Raw genomic sequence first — 16,734 nt, forward strand, 5'->3', positions numbered from 1 at the left:
GGGCTGCCTGACGGCCATCTTGTTTTTCTGATCAGCCTCAAAATCTGTATGACACAATATGAACCAAGGGGACCCTCCATGTGAAGTTTGAAAAATCCCTGCAGCAGTTTTTAAGAAATAGTGATTTGAATAGCCCACCATCTGATGATGGTGGGCTAAAAAATAATTGGGGAAACTTTTTCCTGTATGATTGCTTAGCGGTATCACACATGTACAACTATGTATAATCAAAGTGTTAAGTTGACTAGACTTTTAAATGATACCTGCTGGATGAGGGCTTAATTCATTATAGGTGACAAAAAGAATCAAAGATGTTTGGCTGTCCTGGTTATAAGAGGTAAACTGAATTTGCTTCAATACGTTGAAATTTATTACATTTGTACTTATCTTTTATCTCATTTTCTTCAACACAATATAAGTTTCACAATTAAGATAACAATGCACAAGTTGTATTGGCTGGGTCTCGGCACAATGGAATGTGTACTACGGGTCAACAAATTGACATTGGCAGCTACAGTCGAACCTTTCCCAGGGCCTTGATAACAAAATACATTAATTAACTCTCAACCATTGTTTTTCCCTTTAACAGTAAATGGTATATGTAACACATTTACACACACATATAGGCCTATAAACAGCATCTAGATGAAACTAGGGCACCCGACTTGTGACACTGTCCAGGGAATATAGATTATCCAACACAGGTAATTATGATGTTATGACACTTTGAATAACATATTTAAGAATAGAAAAATAATGAATATTTCTTAATTGCCTTAATCTTTTCTTAAACTATATTTCTTTTGTATGAAGTGGTACTGTCGGCCATATAATTTCCCATAATGCATTGTTTCTCATTTAAGGTAGGTCCATACTTTTGAAAATCGCGCCAATTCATATGACGCTATACCGAAAGTTGCGGAGGTTATTTTGAATTCCAGAATGGTTTCCGATACGCCACGGCATCACACTTGGATATTTTTTCAATAGGTGAAAATTGTCTACATATAATATTGAATGTTTAAAATCATTAAATAAATCAAATAAAAGCAGTGAAGTGAAAATTATATGCTATCTCTGAGGTTTTTGCGGTCCCTGTCGTAAATGGGAATGGATTTTTAAACACCGGAAGTGACGTTCGTCGCTATAAATCATAAGAAGGGACCCGGCCCGACCGAAATTCCGGAATTCTAAAAAAATCGCATACGGATTTCCTTTAAACACACAATTTGGAGAAAATCATAAAAACAAACAGACATTAACCAGATATAATATCACAAAAACGTATGAACTAATGTGGAATGTTTTTTGGCGGCATGATTTTCAAAAAATAATAAATTATAACCCATCTTAGCACTGGATGAAATGGGGGTAGGGTTGCGAGTTACAAACTTCAAGCTTACAAAATTGTGAAATTTTGATCGAGGACCTCGTGTTTTTATATGATATTTGAAAAACATATTACTTTGGGCATAGCATATACAAATATTGTGAAATTGACATGGATTTTCATTTCCTTTTTGGCCTATTCATTGATTTTTTACTGGCGAAAATATGGCAAAACATGATAATTACGTATAGAAACGGTCCTGGGAAATAACAAAAATTAGTTAGCATTTGTAAAAATAAAATAGTTTTGTATATTGTTCTATCGTAAGAAAATTAGGACAAAAAATCAACAGGATCGAGACTACATTCACCCTAATATTACAGAAAACATAATTTTATGAATTTTTCTATTTTCGGTCAGCAAATTTGCAGGGATGGTATATTTCAAGCTCAAATATCTCAAAAAGTAGTTCGAGAACACCCATTTATCTTTATAGATTTGAAATCTACATGAAAAATGCAAGAAAATAAGACCTGTTAGAAAAAAATGACATGGGTTTTCCCAAAAGTATGGAGCTACCTTAAATATTACTATAGACAAAGAAGGAATGAAATATATTTTAATTCCTCAAAAATACAGTTTATGTCTGTTTGTCGCCAAGTTTTATCAGTTCCGTCCTTATCTATAACTACATGTCTGTGCCAAATTTCATTGCTGTTAATGGTGTATAACTTGAGATATCCTGTTCACAAGGTGATTTTCAAAACTAGGGGGTATGCTATAAGCAACGATGGAGCTAGCTACGCACCATCGTGCTAAAAATGATCCTTCGTATGTGAATGTTTATTTTTTGTAGTTCATTTTGATGGTTAGTGTATTATGTTACCAAACCTTTTGCTTAAAATTCCAATTTGCTTTGCAACGTTAAACAACAAAACCAAACTAAAGTCAGTCAGTGTCAGTGATTTTATAAATTTCACTTTTTAATCTATGAAGATTATTTGGTTCCATGAAACCTGTGAATTCAGAAGAAGATTTTTGACCCATTTTGGCCCTGCCCTTCTGGCCCCTGAGGGTCGACCAGGACCAATATGGATATGATGTTAAAATGCTTTGTTAGGCTAATAATTCTAACCCAGTTTGACTAATTTTCTATGAAAACAAAGCAAATAATGTTCATAAATTTGTTTTTTGCTCCATAAACTATAGTAAATTCGACCCCCTCCCCAGAGGAAAATCTGAGATCCCAGGGCCATGAAATTCACAATTTTTGTAAAGGGCCTTAATTAAGACCTTCAAATCTATGAAGAGTATCTGGTTCCATCAAATCTGTGAATTCAGAAGAAGATTTTTGAAGTTTTAGCCTATTTGACCCCTTTTGGCCCCGCCTCTAAGGCCCCTGGGGGTCGGCCAGGACCAATATGGATATGACGATAAAATGCTATCTCAGGCTAAAAATTCTAACTCAGTTTGACTAATTTCCTTTGAAAAATAAGCAAATAACGTTCATAAATGTGTTTTCCTACATAAACTATAGTAAACTTGACCCCCTTCCCAGGGGGAAACATGAGACCCTAGGGTCTTATAATTCACATTTTTGTAAAGGACCTTAAGACCTTTCCATCTATGAAGAGTATTTGACTCTACCAGTTCCAGAATTTCAGAAGAAGATTTTTGAAGTTTTAGCCTATTTGACCCCTTTTGGCCCCGCCCCTAAGGCCCCTGGGGGTCAGTCATGGAAAATTTGTTAATAGGATTACCGGTAAATGCCCATCTCATAGGGATAATTCTGACAACAATTGACTAATTTTCTATTATAAATGACCAAATAATGCTCCAAAATGTGTTTTCTCTATATCAACTATAGTAAACTTAACCCCCTCCCCAGGGGGAAACCTGAAACCCCAGAGTCATATAATTCACAAGTTTTGTAGAGGGCCTTGAGACCTTTCTATCTATGAAGAGTATTTGATTCTACAACATCTGTGAGTTGGGAAGAAGATTTTCGAAAATTTAGTCAATTTTACCCCTTTTGGCCCCTCCCAAAACCCCCTGGGGGGTCGGGGTCATATAATTCACATTTTGATTGGCCTTATGCCTTAGAAGGTTTGTGCAAAACGCAATTGAAATTGCTTCAGCGGTTTTTGAGAAGAAGTCGAAAATGTAAATTGTTTACGAACACACGATGGACGACGGACGACAAAGGCGATTAGAATAGGTCACTTGAGACTTGGTCTCAGGTGACCTAAAAAGTTTACGAACGGCGGACTGCAGACATTAGATTATCTAACACGTTAGAAATATTTAAAGTTCTGTTTCATTATTAACTTGAAAGATTTGTTTTGAATCATAAAACGTCATTATGATATGTTCATGGACACAAGAGTTTGAAAATTATTTTTGACATTTAAATATTTTTTTTTAAGTCATTTAGGAGCAATGTACACATAAACTGCCATCCCACACAAATAGGTTTAAGTGATTCCTTTTCAATTGAATTAATAAGGTGCCTGGGCCACTTGATTCTTGAGACGATGTAATCTATAGACTTATTTTTGACACATAGCAGTGGTTGAGTGGTTTTACCAGTAAAGGATACCAGGGGATGGCCAGAGATAACACACAGTAAATGGGACTGTCTCTAGCTGTCTTACATCTAGAGACAGTCGTCCCATTTACTGTCTCTAGCTGTTTGGTGCAACAATCGGTTTATCCACCTAAAGTTGGAATCATCTCCGATGTTAATTAAGTACAGAATGTCATAATATTCAATATCATTACCAGTTACAGAAAATATCTTGTTAGACAAGAAATAGCATTATCAGTCTAATTCATGAACTATAAAATCTGCATGTCTAATACTGTACCTATGTTGTAATTCACTGTCAGCTTCTTCTAACAAGTAAGTATTTAACTGATATGATTTTTTCGTAGTATTTTGTTGCCTCAAGCATATTTCATCAACAATATATGAGTACTATTATCACAGAAATCGTGATTGGCCCTATACAACACACAGTTTATCATAATAATCTCTCTCCATTATCAAATTAAGTACAGATTTAACACATAATTTTCTTAAAATTTAACACACAAGTTTGACACTAATATCATTGTCAGTTTAAACAATATGAGGGAAAAATAACAAATGATTTAAAGGAATATAGTATTCTCTAGAGAAATGACATGACATATGAAATGGCAGATGAGTAAAATTTGAGATTAAAAAGTGAGCAAGATATAACCTTGGTATTTATATATAATATATATCAAATATACATTTGAACAATGATTGATACCTATACAAAATCTACTTAATAAAAATGTACATGACATTACTTATGAACATAACTGTTCAAATACATACACACAAATGAATACTAGTGGACAGTGTGGATGGCACCCAGCAGAAAGATAAGGTACAAACATATATTTACCAGGGTCCCGCTGCTTAAAGCCTCACATTCTCAACATTTAAGTGTTCAAAAATTGTAAAGAGTGCATGAGAAAGAGTGACATTTTTTGATGTAGATAATGAGATGAGAATGATGGGCCTATCCCTTTTCCAGTGAGGTTTTCTGCAGCAAGACCCTTGGAATACCACTGTCAATTAGTACAAGACGGATAATGAGATTGCACATGCCTCAAACAGTAAATTGGGACCACAGCATATGCTGATCATGTCCAGAGAATAAAACTAACATACATAATTTTCATTATATATAACATATCTCACAGAAAGGAAACAACAACAATACATTTGTTACATGTCTGATGAACTAATCAAAACAGAAATAGTAGGTCTCCATCGTTACTGTTATATACCATATAAGGAAGTGCACCATATCATTTATTACACCTTATAAGGAAATGTACAATGAAGAGTGACATACCTAATTAGGCTAGATACTATTACACAGCAGTGCTTAATCAGACAATAACCAGAAGCATGAAATTTCAGTTGGAATATTTCTGTACTAACATGATTAACTGCAATCATAAAAATGTCCTAAAGTCTAAAATTGAGCCTTTTATGTTACTGACAGACATACATACATGAGACCATTTTTCCCCAAACAATACATAATTGTTGACAGTTGAATCTCACTTTACACTTCCCTTATGTTCTTTTACTGATAGAACTGATAAGATAGAAATAGCACTATAATGTGACACTCTTAACAATCATAGAAAGAAAGCCTACAATGTAATTTGTTGTAGCATCAACAACATCAACTGTAATATACCTTGACCTTCACTCACCGGATACCAAGGATATAAGTATGACAGTGTTGTGTTACCTCGTCTCTTTAGGTGAGAAAGCTTTCTCTACCACATGCTATTTGTTTAGCTTAGTACCAAAGAAATTTATCAATAACAATAACACTACATATAATTCAAGTTCTCATGTTCTATTTCCATGTCCGAACATAATCTATTTCCAGAAAAACGAGACAGAGATCATTATTGCACTGGTATAACGGCATCTACTTCACAAAATGAACATCTACAAACCACACAAATAGCTGCCACAGGATTTACAAGAAACAGTGATTAAAATTACACTTCAGGAGTAAGATGATTTTAACAGATTTAGGTAAAAGCTTAAAACAAAAGATCATTTGATAAAAGACTGCTTCATATGGTAAAAACAGTCCACTGAGTCCTGCAGACAATGTCTGACCAGTCTCACCATGTCAATCATTAAGCTATACACAATAGACAATCACCCTGTAAGTTATAATAAACATCAGCGGCCACAGGTAATCATTTTCAATCCATCCTCAACATTGGACCTACTTAACCTTACCATCCCAGATCCAGTACAGAACTAGCCGCACTAAAACAGTTCACGAGGGAAGAATAGCCCATAGAAAGTTTTTCATATAGAAACAGTATTGCACTTTGTCATAAGTCACAAAATTATGAGGAAAAATACCAAACAGTGTAACAATATGTATCTGGTAATGCTTAAAGTCTGTCACCAGATCTTCCTGTCTCTGAAAAGTAAACAAAGTGACAACACAAAATGCACTCCATTGTAACCGAAATGGCCATATTTCATAAGATGAAAGAGCATTGAAACCAGAATGCCAGAGCACCTTGAAATACAACCACATGATCGTCAAATGCATAACAAACAGCATCCTAACAATCCTAACAATTTGTTATCCTCCTCCCATAAACTATCCTCTGTCTTTCTAAGCAATTAAACACAGTATTATTGGTCTACAGACATGTGTTGATGATTTCCTACACTTCATGCCTACACCAGTGCAGTAACGAACATTGCCTTTCCAGACATATTTTGGTTTTATACATGGTATTGTTTTCAACTACTTAATGATTTTCTTACTTTATTGTTTAACAAATACAATATCAGATTCTATATATTCATTTCATATACCTGTAAATCTGAAATAAAAATGGCATGCCTTGTAAGCCATTCCAAAATCTTAAATTCCATATTTTTTCCCTTTCTCTGTAACAATCATAAACCTTTCAATTATCTTTTAAAAGTATTATTTTCAACATTTGGTAAAAATCTTACTTTTTAAAAATGAAACAATATACCATACCGTACTATCAACAGACAAAACAACATTTTTGATCAACAGTAAAATACAAATGAGTTAGAGTCAACCCAATCACATAGCCACAGATTATCATCACAGACTTGGATAGCCCCCGAACCAGAATCCTCTTTAGTATCTGGTCGATGGCACATAACGAGTGTGTATTTCCTACATGGGACCTACAGCTTGTGTTGTAGTACGGGTCTCCTAGTGTGTATGAGCTGCCATTATGTGAGTTATGATCCATGGAAAGCCCTACAGCAGAATTGGGTTTATCTGAAGCACCATAAAGGAAGGGCCACACTATCAGCCGTTTGGGGAACCAGTGGGCAGTATTGTTTTGATAGTCAGCTCCACATTGTTTGGCTTTGGTTGTTTTCTATCACCTTCTGCTAGTCTATGGATCTTCATATGAGCACTTCGACTTTTCACCTTTGCGAACACTCTGAAATAGACAAAATACTTTCAAAGCTTTACAATACTAAAGTGAAAATCTATTACTTATTGAAATCCCTATTGATAAAGTTTCTTTACAACCCAAATTGAACATAACATTTTTTTTACAATCCCATTATATAATGATATATGATTCAAAAGGATCTCAAAAAAAGTTACTGATAATGTGAATGGAACCTTTTCAGCTTCATTTCAGCTTCTTTGTTGGCTTTTTGTCTAACATCCTATAAACAGCTGGGGTCCTTTAAGAACATGCAAGGGTTAAAAACACATGTAAGGTAACAAAGTTAATGGTGGAGAGAGGAACGTGTTATTGATGACTGACCTTCCACACAGTTTACATGGGAAAACCTCGGAGCCATCAGCAGGTGTAGGCGCTGACACAGTTTTGTTGGCTGGTGGATTAGACCTTGGTCGGCCTGGAACTCGGTTCTCTACATTGCGACTTGAGGCAGGGGAAGAGTTTTTAGAGCTACCATGTATTCTACCATGAGCATTCAGAGCCTGCTTTGAACCAAATGCCTGAAATATAATAAGTTTATATAATTATACAAGAAACAAAAACTACTGTAAATATACTTATTATTTAGTTTGTTGCAACAACAATATTGAACAGGTAATGATGACTTCGCACAACCATCATAATTGCTATACAGTAAAACCCTGTTATATCCCCACCTTTTGTTTTCATAGATTTTGGCAATATATCGAGTTTGGTGGTATATCAGATTTGTCATTGAAATCTTAATCAGGCCTAAATATAGGTAGTCCTTCGGTGCCGTACTGAAACAGACTTTCTAGTCAGTGTGTGTACTGTACGGCCACTTCGTATTTTGTAATATGAATAGTTCCAAAATCAAAGTAAATTTCGATAGTAGACTTTCAATAAATATGTCAGCTTTATGTGTGTAAAATACGAAAACCGAACTCGTTTGTGTTACCAAGTATCGTGCCGTAAATGCCTGCTAGCTGGAATTTTCTCGATTACAAGATATTTTTATCCAAGGAAATCCCGCCCGGAAACAAAGAATAGTGGGGTCGTGACCTCACTTCTGCGCACATGTCTGCAAATATCAAAACATGTACTCCGGAAATAAACGGCACTCAGACAACGATTTTATCTTACTAGTAAATAGCGGATTCTTCTGCACTTCGTAATATTTATATCGCACTTGAAATTGCTAGTTGCATTTTATGGTCCAATATAAACGGACGGTGATATCGAGAAACAGACTTGTGGGTTTTTTGTCGATAAACAAATAACGTTAATAGTAAGTAGAAAACACATGTACAGAAGCGAGTTTTATTCACCACAACTTGCGACACCTACCTGTAAAACAATAACAAAGGTGTACCAATATTGTTAATTGATTTCATTGTGTACACACGGATGTACACACGGCCATAGTGTGTGTAGCTGATTATCTGTCAGTCGGTAGTTGAGCACCTTACGAAAACATGTGTCCCTATTACATGTAACAGTATTTGGCGATATTAACGAGGTCATTATAGTGTAATATATTTTAATCATTTGTTCCGCGAATGTGATGGCGGATGGCGGTAGACGGGTTTGGCGGTATAACGGGTGTATTTGTATGGAGGGAAATCTGTTCTGAAAAAATTCATGGCGATAAGCGGGTTTGGCGGTAAAACGGGTGGCGATATAACGGGGTTTTACTGTATACAGAACATAAACGTAGCGCAACCACAAGATTATCACTAAAATATGCATGCTAACAGTACTTATACTTAGTTAAGGAAGTTATCAATTTTAGTTTTTTGGTTGAGTTTTTATAGAAATGTTTTGGAGGAGTTTTTATAACAGTGATTAATAAAAATGCATCAGAGAATAAGTTCTGCTCTATTGTTCTGTCCATGAACAATATAAATTTGTACATGTGTACTAACAATATAAACTTGTACACGTGTACTAACAATATAAATTTGTACACGTGTACTAACAATATAAACTTGTACACGTGTACTAACAATATAAATTTGTACACGTGTACTAACAATATAAATTTTACACGTGTACTAACAATATAAATTTGTACACTCTGTTATTTAGACAAATGTCTATCAGATTACAGAAGATGACTTACAGCGGTACAGTCTGGGTATTCACAAGGAAACATAGGGACAGGGGAAGAGCGTACAGATGAGCTGGACAGCTGTTCATCGTCCTTATCCATCGGATCACCAGTGTCCAGTGAAGAACTAGAGTCTGAATCACTTTCGTCCTCGTCTGTCACTTGTGTCAGTCCACTTTGTTGCTGTGGCTGCTCCTGCTGTTGTTGACGAGTCCGCAAGTTGTACAACTGATCCTGTTCACGTTTGCGCCGCACCACCCTCAGACGTTTGTGCTCATCTGGACACACCTTCTTCCATAGATAGTAGAACTGAACACAATCACCAGTGGATTTGGTCTCTACCTGTAAACATATATGATATTTAAAACTCAGTGAACTCAACTGTTTTTTTTGGAGAACAAAATAAGCCAACAAGTATAACTACCAAAGGATATCATACAATAATAACAAGAAATCCCTGAGGGATCTTGGCACCCATCAAAGAATGATCTATGTCTGACAAACGAAAGAGGGATCTTTTCTCTGCTTTTCAAACTTTTACTACATATTACTACATATGAAATTTGAGAAAAATTCTTTGAATACTTTCTGAGATATATAACAGTAACAAACTTCAATTATCAAAATCCAAGATGGCTACCTGTCGACAATCTTGTTCACTGATCGGTCCCAAAATGCAATATGCACAACTAGACCCCTAGGGCAACCTGCACATGCAATTTGAGACAGATCCCTGCAGTACTTTCTTAGACACAGCGGAAACAAACTTCAATTGCCAAAATCCAAAATGCTTGTTCACCAATCGGTCCCAAAATGCAATATGCATACCGTAAAAACTGGTATAATTTGCGCACGAGTGTAATTTGCGCAGGTACTTTTTAGGGCTGAAAATGCTGAAAAAAATCTACTATCAGTATATTTTGCGCATCAAAAAACTTGGAAAAAAACGATGTCCAAGGAGTCCCAAAATAGATGTATGAATGTGACAATTTCAATGTAAAATATTACCCATAAATGCTTGACAACTTGCACAAAGAAGTCTTGTATTTAGAAGAAATAACATATTAAAACCACATTGTGTTTGTTTCTTTTATTAATTGGCCACCGTAACCTGAAACTGAAGTATTTTGCAGATGTCCAAAACATCGGCGGTCTGGTCCGCCGCTTTCCATGCACATGTCAATGTTTTGAGATATTACACATGAATACTAATCAGGAATATTTGAAAAGATTAGAATCTATTTATTTAAAATTGTCACAATAAGTAATTAGTGTGTTTGAGATCATTAACAATCAACAGCAATCAGCTAGCAGATACGTAGTTTAGCTTGCAAAAATCACAATGTGAGGTAACTCGCTACCTGTACGGTACCAGATCCAAGCTGATGGCTAATTATATATAACAATACGGTTGAAAATGTCACTAGCCTTGTAGCTTGTTAATTCTGCAGTTATAAAATTGCAAACCACTTATTGAAAGTCCTAAATATAGGTCAGTTTAGGCATCTTATAAATCCCACGTGTGTTTTGACTTTTTGCACACGGCCTGCAGTCGGGCAGTTCCCTTAACAGGGACCTGGCATAATTTTTTTGAAACTAAAAGTATACATATATATATATTATAGTATCAAGGGTATGAACTCGGCGGTCTAGAAAAACTGACCTATTTTTTTTAAAACCGTGATTATTTTAATAAATGGGTTCTATACAACATTGACGGATATCTTACCTTAAAAAGAAATAATTTATATTTCCATTGAGTGCTTGATGAATAAAATTGGCCAAGTATTGACAAAGTTATGGCTTGATGAATCGGGAAATTTCAAAAAAAATTGCTAGGTAGACATTTCCCTGTCCAGTCGAAATGTCGTCTCGGCTCTAATGGGTACCTCAAAAACCAAGCCAAAATCACAAAATCTACGCTTGTGGTGGTAAACAGTACCCATAACTGTATTCATCCACAATCTCCTTTGGAGGTGTCATGACCCGTACTTTGTAAAATCTCCATTTAAACATCGTGTAGCTCTGTTACTTTAACCGTCACCGCCATGTTCATTTGTTTTTCGGAACGCTTCTCGAGTTTACCCACAAGCACAACACTACATAATTTGCATAATGTAGTCACGATATGTAAAGTCGAGGAGCGTTCCAAGAGAAAAATGAACATGGCGGTGACGGTTAAAGTAAGTGAGCTACACGATGTTTAAATGGAGTTTCTACAAAGTACGGGTCATGACACCTCCAAAGGAGATTGTGGATGAACACAGTTATGGGCATTGTTTACCACCACAAGTGTAGATTTTGGCTTGGTTTTTGAGGTACCCATTAGAGCCGAGACGACATTTCGACCCGACAGGGAAATGTCTACCTAGCATATTTGACGTAAATTTCCTGATTCATTAAGCCATAACTTCGTCAATACTTGGCCAATTTTGTTCATCAAGCACTCAATGGAAAGGGTCCGTTTTTTTCGACCGCCGAGTTCATACCCTTGATACTATAATATATATATATGTATACTATTGGTTAAAAAAATTCGTGCCAGGTCCCTGTGGTTCCCTTACGTAAGGAGCATTGCTAGATTTGCTTTTGGATTTTTATGTGCAAGTTGACTAGAAATGTGAAGATTTAATTATAATATTTAAAATAAAGACGTAATAGGACTTTAATCAAGTGAATGCTTGTGCACTTTGAAGAATAATTTCTTTGATTTTAAGTAGATACAGATGCATTGTTGACGATATATAGATCACTTAAGCTAACTAGCCATTCATTCACAGCTCAGCAAACCCAGTCACTTATGATCATGCACAGGTGGCTGGCTGGCACTAATGTTTGTGTATACACACACACTCTCTCTCTACAGACTTTCTCCCCTAAAAAAATACAGGTAAACTAGATTGACCCGGCCCAAGTCACTGATTGTGGCTGTCCCATTATACTACGAGGTGTGCAGGGTATACATCTATTGCTGTAAGTAGAAGCCATGCTCTCGGTCAGTGGCCATTGAATTCTCGGGGCAAATGGAAACAAGACATCGTTTTCTAACGTAACACTTTAATTAGCCTTAGATAATCCACTTTAATAGGTGAAGCATTGTTTTTACAAACTTTAATAACTTTTATCACATAAATAGGTTACCATAAACAGAGCAGTACCTCGACATTCATGGATCGTCAGCCCCTCAGAATGGACAGATTTTTTTCCCCGTAAAATTTTTAAATCGCCTCTATCAATGTATTTTGCGCACCCCCAACTTCATATTTTATTTTTGCACAGATAAACTGCGCAAATTACACAAGTTTTTACGGTAACCAGGGACCTAGGGGAACCTGCACATGAAATTTGAGACAGATCCCTAGAGTACTTTCTGAGAAATAGCGGCAACAAACTTCAATTGTCAAAATCCAACATGGCGGCCTGTCGGCCATCTTGTTCACCGATTGGTCCCAAAATGCAATATACACAACTAGGGCCCTAGGGGAACCTACATATAAAATTTGAGAAAGATCCCTTCAATACTTTCAGAGAAATAGCGATAACAAGAATTGTTCACGGACGGAAGGATGGACCACGGACGAAAAGCAATTTTAATAGCCCACCATCATCATAAAAATATTCAAATGAAATGTAGTAATACTGAAAACAGTAAGATTACCATAAGCCAGATGAAAAATATTCAATTGAGGAAAGTTTTGTATTTGAAAAGTTTATGACAGTATATATGGCACAAGAGTTTCTGAGTGATATGCTTTGTTATATCTCTTACCTCTTTGGAGATACTCAGGAAGTCTTTGTCACATTTCATCAGTGCCTGTTGATAGCGCTCAACTTCCTCTGTAGACCAAACTGTAGATTCTGAAAAACAAGAGAGTAATATTCTATTCATTTGTTAATTATACTGAGGACTGATTATCTTTAAAATGATATTCTGCAGAAGAAATGAAAGCCTTTATAGCGGCATGAATACAAGTAAGATTCTACACGACTGCTCTGTGGAATTACCGATTCCTAAGAACAAGGAAGTCTAAGCTACCTTGATATGTGTAAGATTGTAGACTGTGACAGCGTGGTACCCTGACAGCGGAACTCATCAACATCAACATAGCCGTCTGGAATTAAAAACAAGAAAGTTATTAGTTCAACATCAATATTATTAGAATTATTTAACTACTTTATCTACATGCTGCTTCTGAATATATAATACAGTCTGACCCGGATATAATGAAATACAGGGGACCCTATGAGTTACTTCCCTTGTTAGACGTAGATCCGACCATCAACAACGACAACAAGAAAATAAAAATAAGATTTTATTTTAGAAAGAAAATTCTGTAATCATTTGTTTTATTTTACATATATATTTTTTTTAAATTGATTTCATTAAACATTAAAGATTTACATTATATCATACTCTCGATACTGCAGTGTGTTCACCGGTAGGCCTTATTGTCATTTATGAAAGAAAACGCTTATGCAAGACTGTCTCTTTACTTTTCAACACATTTGTTATTGACAAATAAAACTATTGTAAGTAAGACTGACAAAATATTATCACTGACGTTTTGTTTTTGCTGAATGTACCTTAAAACTGTTAGTTTAGCGATGCAGTTTCGTGCCTCAGCATTAGTCATGTTTTTCATCATTGTCGTCATCCTCATCAATGGATTCTATAATGTCATGATCTGATATTCCATAGAAATGTAATCCTCTACTGAAATACCTGGGTTCTGTACCAATATTTTCTTAAGTTTTGATAATGAAATCGCGTAATTTTGGTCATCAGACTCGACCTCGATGCTGTCACAGCTTCCATTTCTTTTTTCAGAGTATAATTTCCACTTTCACATGTCTCAAGTATTTTATCTTTTTGTGTTTAAGTTTATAATAAGACGGACAGACGGACGACATGCCATGACATAAGCTCACCGCCCCTTCGGGCCAGGTGAGCTAAAAATCAGCCTGACATTCCTGCCACAAATTATTACACATAATTTAAGAGAGGACCTATTCACAAGCTTACCTGAATATTACCATTTGCCATTCTTAATAAGTGTAAAGCATATTCTACATTGGCACCATTTCCTTTCACAGCTGACGAGCAAGCAAATTCCTGATAATATTGCACTGTCAAAGAAAAAGATAGTATGTATGTTTTAGTAAAACTATAAATCATAAGCTGATATCTTATCTAGGTAATTATATATATATATAAATTTCCACCTGATGTGGCTTTTAGATTAATATATCTTTTGTTGAGAGAATCCATACATAGATCTTTCTGCATTTATATAATATATAAACTGTATTTATTTTTTACATTGATTGTGAAACAAGTAATACGACTTATGCAAATTACTCTCGATGGCCTGGATGTAAACATGCGTGGGGTCTTAGTGTGGAAGAATACTGGAGCGTCCAGATCAAAATCCACATGATCGGGCAGGTGACCCCACACCTTTTCACGTCTGTGCCATGGATCAACCTCAGCCGGCTAAGTGAAAGGTGAGTGGCTTAACCACTACACCATCCGATCACCCTAGTGATAAATTCCATTAATTACCATCGTGGTCACTGTTCTCTATATACTTACCATCATGGTCACTGTTCTCCCCCATGAAGGAAGGATCCCACATTCTATATACTTACCATCATGGTCACTGTTCTCCCCTATGAAGGAAGGTTTCCACATTCTATATACTTACCATCATGGTCACTGTTCTTTATATACTTACCATGTCCTCACTGTTCTCCCCCATGAAGGAAGGATTTCCACATTCTATATACTTATCATCATGGTCACTGTTCTTTATATACTTACCATCATGGTCACTGTTCTCCCCCATAAAGGAAGGATCCCACATTCTATATACTTACCATCATGGTCACTGTTCATTTATATACTTACCATCATGGTCACTGTTCTCCCCCATGAAGGAAGGATCCACATTCTATATACTTACCATCATGGTCACTGTTCTCCCCCATGAAGGAAGGATCCCACATTCTATATACTTACCATCATGGTCACTGTTCTCCCCCATGAAGGAAGGATCCCACATTCTATATACTTACCATCATGGTCACTGTTTCTTTATATACTTACCATCATGGTCACTGTTCTCCCCCATGAAGGAAGGATCCCACATTCTATATACTTACCATCATGGTCACTGTTCTCCCCCATGAAGGAAGGATCCCACATTCTATATACTTACCATCATGGTCACTGTTCTCTATATACTTACCATCATGGTCACTTTCTATATACTTACCATCATGGTCACTGTTCTCCCCCATGAAGGAAGGATCCCACATTCTATATACTTACCATCATGGTCACTGTTCTCTATATACTTACCATCATGGTCACTGTTCTCCCCCATGAAGGAAGGATCCCACATTCTATATACTTACCATCATGGTCACTGTTCTCCCCCATGAAGGAAGGTTTCCACATTCTATATACTTACCATCATGGTCACTGTTCTCCCCCATGAAGGAAGGTTTCCACATTCTATATACTTACCATCATGGTCACTGTTCTTTATATACTTACCATCATGGTCACTGTTCTCCCCCATGAAGGAAGGATCCCACATTCTATATACTTACCATCATGGTCACTGTTCTCCCCCATGAAGGAAGGATCCCACATTCTATATACTTACCATCATGGTCACTGTTCTTTATATATACTTACCATCATCATGGTCACTTATTACTCCCCCACTGTCTCCCCATGAAGGAAGGTTTCCACATTCTATATACTTACCATCATGGTCACTTTCTCACTGTTCTCCCCCATGAAGGAAGGTTCCCACATTCTATATACTTACCATCATGGTCACTGTTCTCCCCCATGAAGGAAGGATCCCACATTCTATATACTTACCATCATGGTCACTGTTCTTTATATACTTACCATCATGGTCACTGTTCTCCCCCATAAAGGAAGGATCCCACATTCTATATACTTACCATCATGGTCACTGTTCTCCCCCATGAAGGAAGGATCCCACATTCTATATACTTACCATCATGGTCACTGTTCTCCCCCATGAAGGAAGGATCCCACATTCTATATACTTACCATCATGGTCACTGTTCTCCCCCATGAAGGAAGGATCCCACATTCTATACACTTACCATCATGGTCACTGTTCTCCCCCATAAAGGAAGGATCCCACATTCTATATACTTACCATCATGGTCACTGTTCTCCCCCATGAAGGAAGGATCCCACATTCTATATACTTACCATCATGGTCACTGTTTC

At 36.3% G+C, this 16,734-nt stretch overlaps 1 protein-coding gene across 2 annotated transcripts in view; it reads right to left on the reverse strand.

Moving 5' to 3' along the window:
• Positions 1 to 1,935: 1,935 nt before the first annotated feature.
• LOC138319173 (transcriptional-regulating factor 1-like) overlaps positions 1,936 to 16,734 on the reverse strand; it is a 61,315-nt gene continuing 46,516 nt past the window's right edge. For both annotated transcript variants that reach the window (XM_069262120.1, XM_069262119.1), the window contains 6 exons: positions 14,479 to 14,582; positions 13,492 to 13,567; positions 13,225 to 13,313; positions 9,468 to 9,797; positions 7,688 to 7,884; positions 1,936 to 7,351 (listed from right to left, as the gene is read on the reverse strand). In XM_069262120.1, coding sequence (XP_069118221.1) covers positions 7,213 to 7,351; positions 7,688 to 7,884; positions 9,468 to 9,797; positions 13,225 to 13,313; positions 13,492 to 13,567; positions 14,479 to 14,582 — 935 coding nt within the window. In that variant the 3' untranslated portion in view covers positions 1,936 to 7,212. The remainder of the gene's footprint in view (positions 7,352 to 7,687; positions 7,885 to 9,467; positions 9,798 to 13,224; positions 13,314 to 13,491; positions 13,568 to 14,478; positions 14,583 to 16,734) is intronic.

This window comes from Argopecten irradians, chromosome 3 (assembly GCF_041381155.1).
Source record: "Argopecten irradians isolate NY chromosome 3, Ai_NY, whole genome shotgun sequence".
NCBI lineage: Eukaryota > Metazoa > Mollusca > Bivalvia > Pectinida > Pectinidae > Argopecten > Argopecten irradians.